This window comes from Microtus oregoni, unplaced genomic scaffold, assembly GCF_018167655.1.
Source record: "Microtus oregoni isolate MIOR12 unplaced genomic scaffold, Mior012 000121F_000, whole genome shotgun sequence".
NCBI lineage: Eukaryota > Metazoa > Chordata > Mammalia > Rodentia > Cricetidae > Microtus > Microtus oregoni.
The window spans coordinates 3,538-14,325 of record NW_024544750.1 but is presented as its reverse complement, the minus strand read 5'-3'; the positions used below and the strand labels follow the sequence as shown (position 1 = coordinate 14,325).

General features: G+C 48.3%; 1 protein-coding gene across 1 annotated transcript; it reads right to left on the bottom strand.

The window, feature by feature from the left end:
* Positions 1-6,640: 6,640 nt before the first annotated feature.
* Positions 6,641-8,506, bottom strand: LOC121444320 (polypyrimidine tract-binding protein 1-like). The gene is made up of 2 exons (XM_041646140.1): positions 8,143-8,506; positions 6,641-7,875 (listed from the first exon to the last, which is right to left on the bottom strand). Exons 1-2 carry the CDS (start codon positions 8,504-8,506, stop codon positions 6,641-6,643), a joined length of 1,599 nt encoding a protein of 532 aa, XP_041502074.1.
* Between the last annotated feature and the right edge of the window lie 2,282 nt (positions 8,507-10,788).

The following is a 10,788-nucleotide window of genomic DNA, read 5'->3' as shown; positions in this document are numbered from 1 at the left end:
GTCCCCTCTCCCCAGGCCTCTGCCGTTCTGGCTCATTCACTCTCCCCATCCCCTGGATATCTAACCCCAAGGGGCACTCAGCCATCACTAGTGTGTTTGTATGGGGGGGATGGAATTCCTTTGTCTGTGTCCTCCTTGTGCCTTGTGGCCCTGCTGAGGCTCTCTGTTGGTGGCTATCCTGCTCCTGAACAGTCCCATAGCTGCCCTTTCCTCAGGTACTGTCCCCTGAGAGGCTGTGTTAGATGCTCCAAACTTGCCAGCCTGGCACTTGGCCTTCTTTATTCCACCTGCCTCCCCAGACAGCTCTGAGGGACACTCCCCTGCTTGTCTCCCTGTTAACATTTTGGACTCACTGGCTCTGACTGTTTTGGAAGATGTGGAGGCTGAAGGCTTTCCCTGTTCTTGCTTTTTTAACTGTGACCATTCTAGCCACCTCCCCATTCTGGTTTGTTTTTATTTGTTTTGTTTTGGTTTTCTGTTTTTACTATTCCATCAAGCCCTGCCTTTGCACCTTTTGACCATTGATATTTCATTCGTGATTTAATTAATGGTGAGCCCTTGCATTCACTTTTTGTAGCATGTTTACTGATTACCAAACCCTTCAATATAGTGTTTTCTGTCTATAGACTTGACGCCCGGGTTTAACTTTACCATATCTACTTGTCCCATTACACATTTGTGTTACTGACATGGTTATGCACAAGATTATAATGGGGTGATATAATTTTGTCTAAAGTGGACAAATATCAAATTGGAATAAATCAATGTTTTCTCATTGTTAGTGAGAAATCCCTGGTAGTATAAAGGTGGATGAAACAGTTGAAAACTTCTGTAAAGCACAGGAGGTGGATCGTTGCCCATTTCAGGGAGTTATGGGACATAATTGGAAAATTTGAAAGTGAAAGAAACATATATTTGGATGGTGACCTTTATACTATCTTTTCAATATGCTTATTACCTTCCACTATTCTAGGAGACATTAAGCTATGAATGAATGCCTCCTGTAGTTTGGCAAGGCCCAAAGCCCACTGGGAGGGAAGTCTCCTTAATTGTACCCTGTACTTCTTTGGGGTGCTACTTTCTTGTGTTGACAGTCTTTTGAGAAGGATTCTCTTCTGTACAGGTTAGAGAAGGGGAAAGGCCACCAGGGATACCCTTGGCCTGCTTTCTGTCTCATGGGTTAGCAGGTGTACAAAGCCAAGATGTATCAGGATGGACTGGTTCCCAGGAGGACACGGCATACTTCATTAGAGACGATACTCTTCTGCAGCAGGTGGGCCTCCTGTGAGAGGCACCCTCCTACAGTAGAGAGTAAGGTAGAAGAAAACTCCCTGGAAATCTCTTCCCCCATGGGCTCTGCCTATTCTTCTGTCTTCCAGAATGGAACCATCCATCTATTCCCAGGGACCAATTTTGTGACACATTCTTCATGATTGAAACAATTTGGGGGCGAGGCTGATGGAGGAAGGTCATTGGTTAATTAAACAAAGAAACTGATTGCCCTGATAGGTTAGAACATAGGTGGGTGGAGTAAACAGAACAGAATGCTGGAAGGAAGAGGAAGTGAGCCCAGAGATGCCATGCTCCCCTCTCCCGGGCAGACGCGATAGCTCTGCTCTCTGAGGCAGACGCATGAAGCTCAGACCCAGGATGGACGTAGGCTAGAATCTTTCCCAGTAAGACTTATGCTACACAGATTATTAGAGATGGGTTGATCGGGATATGAGAATTAGCCTGTAAGGGCTAGAGTTAATGGGCCAAGCAGTATTTAAAAGAATACAGTGTCCATGTAATTATTTCAAGGCATAAGCTAGCAGGCGGCCAGGGTGCTGGGGACACAGCCCCACCGCTCCTATTACTACATGAGGCAGATCTCTTTGTGTGTAAATGCACTTGTCACTAAGCCTATGACTTACCTGGAACCCCAGAAGCCATATGGGGAAAAGAGAGAACTAATTCCCACATGCTGTCCTTTGACTTCTGCAGGCATGCCTTCACATGTACACAGAAACACACAGGCTCATGGGCAGAGATATGTGTGCTTGCACACACATACACAGATGCTCACAAATAATAAATGTAACACGGAGATTTGGAGTTCCAGCTTCTGAAGGAAAACATTTCATCTTCTATGTGACTGGTTAAATGGTGTGAAGTATTTAGTCCTTCATTACTTTAAAAGAAACCTAAGGGGCTGGAGAGAAGTTTCAGAGGATAGCAGGTCTTACTGTTCTTTCAGAAAACCATAGTTCTGTTTCTAGCACGCACTTCCAGCAGCTCAAAATTGCTTATAAACCCAGTTCAGGGAGATCTGACATCTATCCTCCATGGGCATAAACACAAATGAAATACTAATCAAAAAAGAATAAGAGAAAACCAAACTTATTTGAAGAGTACATGATTAAATGGTGTCTAAACTTAAAAAATTTCATTTCCTGCTAACAGAACAATTAACATGTGTAGATTATCTTTATAACAATAAAGTGCTTAATATACAATGTACATGTTTTCCATGATTCAAATACATTTCCTGGATTTTCATTAAAATACAATAAGCTGTTTCATTCTGTAAGTGTTTGGGGGTTTTGTTTTGTTTTATTTTAAGACAAAAAAATCAGTAAGTAGCTAAAGGTGTACTAGAACTCAGTATATAGTCAGTCTAATCTCAACTTTGTAGAAACTCTACTGTCTCAATCTCTCAAGTCAGACTACAAGAAGAGGTGTCAGGAGGGGCCATCAGAGGAGGCACCTGGCAGGGAACGCGAAGGCAGGAAAGAAGGTAGAGACCTGGTGTAAGGGAAACACTGGGAGAGGGGAAAGAGAAATTTAAAACATTTGGGTCTCAGAGAGGCCCAAGCAACCAGGTGGAGGGGTCTTGGGGAGGCAGAGAGAAAGAATTAGAGGGACAGAGAAGGGGGGAGAGGGAGTGCTTCAAGTCACCGAGTGGGCCAGGGTATCATGCCCTGTGTATTGCATCATTAGGTATCTCTCTGTCCCTGCACCCATATCTGATTACAGATTACAGGATATCTGGAGAACCACATCTTGGCCATTGAGTAAAGTTGCCTAACATCAGCCTTGCTTCCACCTTCCCAAAGGTCGGGGCAGAGAGCACAGCAAAGGCTAAGTGAGCTTTAATTTAATAGAGCCCAAGTAGAAAGATACACCTTGGAGTGTCAAAGACAGATGCATGGGAGAGAAGCAGGAAGCAGGTCCCCCAAGGCTCTACCCATGGGGCATTTATTAAAGTGGGGCATGAACCCTTCATTCTGCCTAGGATGGCCTGAGCCTCAAGAGCAAAAACTGCTGTGCTTCCTTAAGCCTACCAAAGGAGAAAATGATTAACCTCTCTCTGTTGTTGTCAGGTCAACTATGCAGTCGGCTAAAGGCTGTCCTGTGCAGTGCAGAAAGCTGGGCTGCGTGTTTGAGATAGGAGAGAGCTCACCCCATTTACTACCATGAACTCACCTTTCAGCTTGTGTTAACTTTGGGTCGCGGAGGCACAGCTGGTAGCATTTACTCTCACCTGTTTGCTCTTCATCATCGTGTCACCTGGGCCCCTACCTCTGGTTACCTTTTAACTTAACAGTGATAAGCCTGACACTATTCTTGAGGTTTATTTTCACCTGTGACAAGCAGTGACAAGCACTTTGAGGAACGACTGCTGAAATGATGGCATTTGAAAGTTTGCACTGTCTTCTCTGAGGACTCTGCTGCCTTCCCCAGTTCCCTAAGGCAGTGCTTCTCAACCTTCCTAGTTTTGGGACCCTTTAAATACCGTTTGTCATGTTGTGGTGACCCCTAACCGGAACATTATTATTGTCGCTATGGATTGTAATGTAAACATCTGTGTTTTCCAATGCTCTTCGGTGACCCCTGTGAAAGGGTCATTATGCTCCCCGGGGTCGTGGACCACAGGTTGAGAACCACCTAGCCTACCCCAGCCATCAAGCAGAGGTGCAACTTCACCTGGAGGAGAGCCCCACCTCAGTGGTTAACCAGCTCAGGTGGTTAGCGTGGGTCTGTAGCTGTGTTAGTTATTTCTCTCGCTGCTGTGCTCAAATACTCGGCAAGAAGCAGGTGAAAGCAAGAGAAGTTTATTGTCTTTGCCATGTGAGGGGATACAGTCTATTGTAGCAGGGAAGGTCTGCAGGCAGGCATGGCCTGTCGCTCTGCATCCATCTCAGCTGGGAAGCAGACAGAGGATGAGAAGTTGGCCTGGGCTATGGAAGCCCAGGACCGGATCCTGCTGTCTTGCTTCTTCCAGCCATGTTCCACCTATGAAAGGCTCCAAAACCTTCCCAAAGAGCGCCACCAGCCGAGGAACAGGCATTCAGACACGTGAGCCCATATGTTCTAAACACTACATTCTGCCCCTGCCCACCATAGGCTCATGGCCACTACCTAAAGCAAACAACACCCATTCCAAAGTCAAAGGAACCCACGGTCTTTAACAGTTCCAACAGTGTTCAAGAGTACAAATCTCTCCTGAGCCTCAAGGCCTTCTCTTAACTCTGAGCCCCTGTAAAATCAAATGCTGGTTATATATGATGGCTATATATATATATATATATATATATATATATATATATATATACACACACACACATTATGTCTTAGTATGTAGATATATGTACATACAGGTATCTATATTCTACCAAGACACAATGGCACAGAGGAAATATGTGGACACAGCAAAGAAAGATCAGAGCAAACCAAGACTGAAATCCAGGAGAGGAAAGGCTGCAGCTTCTTGTCCATCATCTGGGGCTCCTTTGGGAACCCGACTGCTTCCAAAGGTCTGGCGTAGAACAGTCCCTCCAGCTGGGGTCCATGGAGTCCCTCTCTTGCGAGGACTCCACTCTGCAGCCACACCTTGTCTCAGGGGTTGGCACATGCTCTTGGCATCCCCCACGTCCTGGGGTCTCTGCTGCAAATTAGGCTTTGCCTCTCTGCAGCAGCAACCCAGGGACCTCTAGTCTGGACCATGACCTGGCCCACTGCCTAGTTTCAGCGGCTTCATTGGCTCTTACCCAAAGCTGTCATTGCCCAATCTTTTATTTTATTTTATTTCGTGTATTTTTTGTAAGCATTTTACTGTGCTTGCAAACGGGGCGGCAGGTGGAGTGTGTTGCCACACCACCTTGAGATGTCGTATGCTCCCCAGGACTTAAAAAAAACAGTAGTGTTCTCTGTCTGCCTTGGTGGTTCAGTTCAGTCCGAGCAAATGGCCCTCCGAGGTGTTCTCTTTGAACAGCAGCCACCTTCAGCGGTGTTCTAACCCACGCCTCTCCTTCCCGACACAGTATCACTTTTCTACGTCACAGCCTTCAGTGGGCACGGAGTGCCCTCCTGGCACCTTTCCTACTCTGCCAGTATAGACCAGGAGGCCTCTCTGTGTTGGGGCTAATTCCATTCCCAGGGACAGCTAGCTGTGTTTGGCTGTAACTTTGACCTCTTTTCTCTCCTTGACAGTCTATGGTTTTCACACCTTTCTGCTCCACTCCTTGCTCTCTCTGCAGGCTTGGGTGAGAGCTTTGATAGTGACCTCCACACAGCCTGAGTGCTATCCTGTCCCTAAGGTTCTCCCAAGAAACAAAGTAGCCCACTGCTTTTGAATTCTGCATCCCTCACGTTCCCAGGACACAAGCAAAATGCAGCTAGGCTCTTGGCCAGAATTTCACACAAATGGCCTCCAGCCCGGTTCCCAAAGGAGTCTTAGTTCCCTCTGAAACCTCACAAGCCGGGCCTCCTCGACTGCCTGGATTTCTCCCAGCGTCCTGGTCTTCCAAACCCCTACCAGGAGGGCCCATGAAGCTCTCCCTTCAGCATTCTAGGCCCTTCCCAGGGCCAAGTTCTGAACTCTCCCAAGTTCCTGCCCCCAGACCACCTAGAAGCCCTACATACCACATGGCCGGGTTCTTCCCAGCAATGGCCTGGCCCATCCCACATCTCACTCTGCCTTGTTACTGTTCTCATTGCTGAAGAACAAATAACCCCCTCCTCCCAATATAAAGGAGGAAGTGGGGAGGGCACATCCCACCTTGGTGGAGAAGGGAAGGTGTCAGCAACAGGAGCAGGATCAAAGAGCAGGAGGCTGGCTGTTGGCATCTCACTGGTAGTCAGGAAGCAGCAGAGCAAGCACAGGAAATGGGGCAGGGCTCCAAAGCCTCCTCACCCTTCCAGGTGACTCTCCTCCTCCGGGAAGGTTCCATCTCCTAAAGTCTCCACAGCCTTTCAATAGAATGCCACCAACTGGTGTTCACGAGTTCAAACGCATTGAGTCTCTGGAGGCCGCTTCACCCCCAAAGCTCAACAGTAGCCCAGGTTGGGGCAAGCAGGTCTCAAGGGTGGGAAAGTGCCAGATGTACAGTCCAGAGCACCTGCTGTGGCCAAGTGTCTGGAGCTCCAGGGGGCAGCACCCTGCCCTTCCTAGGGATAACAGGGCTGCTTGAGGTTCCCTCTCCCACTGCCAGCAAGGTGACTACAGTCAGTCCTTTTAACATCAAGGAAGCCACTGATCTCTCTCTCTCCCTCAGACAGCAGCCACTCTCTGTTCTGTTCAGTTCACTGCAGCCGCCATTAAATTCTCCTTCTCTCTGGTGGAGGAAGCTGTCTGCATTGGGCCTGGCACGGTCCTCTAGATGGTGATCCTGGAGAAGGAGACTCGCAGGTGGTGGTTCGGGCCTAGGGTGTGACCATGCAGCTCGACCAGAGCCTGGATGGCCTCCTCTACTGAGCCCATCCAGATCAGTGCCATCTTGCGGTCCTTTGGGAAGAACTTGAAGGCCTTGACAGAACCCCCGCTGCTGGAGAAGAGTTTCTTGAGGTCTTCCTCCAAGACCGAGCTGGGTAGGTTGGAGAGGTGCAGGGTGGCAGAGGGTGGGAAGATGTTCTGGAAGTTCTTGGATCCGGGCTTCTTAAAGCGGTGCAGCGGGGATTTGGCATAGTCCTTGGTGAGGCCCTGGTCTTCCTTGCCCTCCTGGGGCAGCTTCACGCTCTGGTGCTTCGATGGCATGATGCAGAGAGTCTTGCCATACAGTTTGTGCCCATTCAGGTGCCTCAGGGCCAGCTCAGCCTGGCCGCCATCAGCCATCTGCACTAGCGCGTTCTCCTTGTTACTGTACAGGATCTTCACCCGGTGCACATTGCCATAGGCACCAAACAGAATAAAGAGGCTTTGGGGTGTGACTTTCTCAGGGTTGAGGTTGGCAACCAGAAGGACAGCGTTTGCCACACCTGGGGAGCCTGAGCTGACGACTGGGCTCTCTGCTCCAGCTGCCGCTGCTGCCACAGCCACTTCTGGTATGGCCAGGGGTGCCAGGACCGTACCCACTTCTGGGATGGCAAAGCCTGCAGTTTGGGGAATTGCAAATGTTTGCAGTAACCCAGTGCTTGCATATGGAGAAGCTGGGACCACGACAGGTGCATCGAACGCTGTGGCCATGTTCTGGGCTGGCAAGGGTTGGCTGTCGCCCGAGGGCAAGTCTGGGCGCGTGTAGTCACGGCTCCTGTCGTTGTTGTACATGACTGTGAGGTCAGTGAGCCCAGAGAAGGCAATGCGCAGTGTGCAGCAGGCGTCGTAGATGTTCTGCCCATCCAAGAACAGCTTGGCACGCTGGGCACTCAGTGCGTCAGCATACTGTAACAGCACCTGGAACCGGCTATTCTTACTGTATATGATGATTTTCAGAACTGTGCCAAACCTGGAGAAGAGCTGGTGCAGCACGTCCAAGGTCACATGATAGAAGTAGTTCTCCACGAGGATCCTGAGCACTGGGCTGTGCGTGGCCACCACTGTCCCCGTGTCCACATCAGCGGCAGGGGCAGCCGAGGGCAAATCTGCTGCCCGATATGAGTTCTCAGCTGGCAGGCCTGGCTGGGCACCCACCTGGCTGGAGGCACCTGCGCAGCCTGCCTGGGAATCCACCTGAGTGTGGTCGCCCTCCTGGCTGGGGACAACCACAAAGCTAGAAGCAAGGGCCTTGCTGGTGGCACCTGCCCTGCTGGAGGCCCAGGACCATTTGGAGGCACTCTTCTGCCTGGGTTCACCCTCCTGGCTGGAGGTAGTCCCCTGCCTGGGTTCCCCGTCCTGGATAGAGGCACTCCCCTGCTTGGGTTCCCCCTCCTGGCTGGAGGCACCTGCCTGCCCGGGAGCACTGGCCTGCTCGTGGGATCTGCTCACCTTGAGTTCTTTGTAGCGGGAGAACTGCACGTGGACAGGCTGCCCACGCAGCACAGGAGACACCCAGGTGTAGTAGCTGACCATGGTGTTGGCGGCCTCCTCCGTGCTCATCTCCATGAAAGCCTGGTTCTTGCTCTTCAGAAACAGTAGATTGGACACCTTCCCGAACGGCAACGCCAGACAGAGAACTTCTCTTTCGGTGACACTGCTTGGCAGCCTGTGGATGTGGATCACTCTGGACGGGCCCACAACACTCCTGCTATCCCTTTTGAGCCTCTTGCTGTCATTTCCTTTGGGTGCAGAGGGTGAGTTGCTGCTCATGACAGCGACTGGCTGGGGACAAAGGCAGAGAGAAGAGCTCCTGCGACCACAGCCCTCAACCAACTGCTGTGTGTAAGGAACAAGAGCAGAATGGCAGGAGATGCAGTGGAGGGGAGTGAATAGCCCAGCCCTCCTTGTTTGATACAGTGTTGTCCCTGCTGTGGAACACTGAGACACTCCCCTCACTATTCTGGAGCATTCTCTGCTTTTCTCTTTCTTCTCTCTCTCTCTCTCTCTCTCTCTCTCTCTCTCTCTCTCTCTCTCTCTCTCTCTCTCTCTCCTCTTTCTCTCCTCTCTTTCTCCCCACTCTCTCACTGTGTGTGTGTGTCTATTTGTCTTGCATTGTATCTGTCTCTTGTCTCTGACACTCTCTGTCTCTCTCTCTCCCTTTCTGTTTCTCTGTGTGTCTCTCTCTCCCTCACTTCCCCATGTGCCTGTGTGTGCCTGTGTGTTCCCCATATATCCTGCCTGGAATGCATAAAGAAACACATACAGTCTCAGATCTTGAGGGTTACCCACTTAGACCTGGAGCTATACTTTTTTTCCTTGAAAAATCTCTATGGTGCAGGATTAACATTCCCTAAATTCTGGCATCCCGAGTTAAGCCCCGAGGAGTGTAGTAAGTACCTGGAAACTCTCTATCGTGTTTCTTCAATGTACATCATATGCTTAACCGCCACTTACTATTTGAAGTTTCCCCTTGGGTTTGGGATTATTATTTGTTAGAGAGCTTCATGGCTTAGCTGTACTTTGCAGTGTTTCAACCAAAGAGAAAGAGATAGCGATGCTAAATTACAATGTATTGAAAAGTAGTGGCCATGGGCAATCTTCTCAAAGAGGCTATTGTGCAAAGGGCAGAGTGGAGGAGATGCCAGTACATTCCCAGTGGACTTCATGTTTTAGCTCAAGGACTTTAGTAAGCAGCGACAGGATTTGGGAAAGAGTCACAGAAATCAAGGGAGTGCTTGGAGTTATGTAACTGGATAGTTTTTAAACTGTGCATTTAACAAATAGTTTCAGAAAGTGTCCTACGAATTCTGAAGTACCTGAAAATGGGGAAGAATTTCATTCTGCCTCTCAACACAACTCTTGGTCCTTCAAATAAATCACTTGAGCATAATGGGCCTTTTCCATCTCCCATCGTGTGAATGAGGCCTCAGTTCTTGATGGTAACTACAGTTCCGTCACGTCAGAGTTGCTGAGATGTGGAGGTTTCTATTCACTGCTGATATCGCCTGCCTGAAAAACACCCACTGCAAATAGAAACCATGTAAAACAAACATTCTCAAACCTAGGAGTGCTTCCTTGTGAAAATCAAGGTGGAGTAGCATCCTCTGTCCTCACATTTTAAAACGGAGGCATGTATGATGACCTAATACTAACGTGGTGACACTCAGAGTGAATGACCAGATAGAGAGAAGTGCAGTCTTGAATGGTGCCAGTCATTTTCATTATAATGGGCACTGTGATGAACACACGGACGGCATTGCTCTGTAGACTTACGAGCGTTTGTTCCCTTTGTACACCACAGATGATTCTTGCTTCCTTGTCTGTGCACTGTTCTTCTTATGCCTTACTTCGCTAAAATAAATGCTAGGACAAATGCAAGAATTCTACTAAAGTCAAGGAAACTCTACATACCCTACGTAACTTCCTGCTAGTTTCAAATCTCAAATTGTGTACAAGCCAACTATTTCCATTCTCTTTTTTTTCCCTGTGGGAAATGAGCTGCACTGACATGAACTATTGGTTGGTGTTTTCTTTCTGTCAGATTCATTTATGTTTTGCTCTTAAATCTCTGCTTTCTTTTTTCTTTTTATTGTTTTTGTTGAGTTATACTTCTTTTTCTGCTCCTCTCCATTTCTCCCTTCTCCTCTTCTACCCTTCCCCATGACCTCCATGCTCCCAATTTACTCAGGAGATCTTTTTCTTTCCTTCTTCATATGTAGTTCTAAGTTATGTCTCCCTAAAGGTCCTCTTTGTTGTCTATGTTCTCTGGGGTTGTGGAATGTAGGCTGATTTTTCTTTGCTTTATGTCTAACAGCCAGTTATTAGTGAGTACACATTATATTTGTCTTTATGGACCTGGATTACGTCACAGAATATGGTTTTTCTTGATCCATCTATTTGCCCGCAAATTTCAAGATGTTATTTTTTTCTACTGTGTAGTACTCCATTGCATAAATTTACCACAACTTTTTTATCCATTCTTTGGTAGAGGTGGTTTTAGGTTGCTTCAGGGTTCTGGTTATGACCATCAATGCTGCTATGAACACAGTTGA

Excerpts from the sequence above, each read along its gene's own strand:
- LOC121444320 (XM_041646140.1), bottom strand. The coding sequence starts at position 8,506 with ATGAGCAGCAACTCACCCTCTGCACCCAAAGGAAATGACAGCAAGAGG. Across the intron at positions 7,876-8,142 it reads CAGTGCTCCCGGGCAGGCAG|GCCTGCCAGCTGAGAACTCA; the intron begins GTGCCTCCAGCC and ends GTGCCCAGCCAG.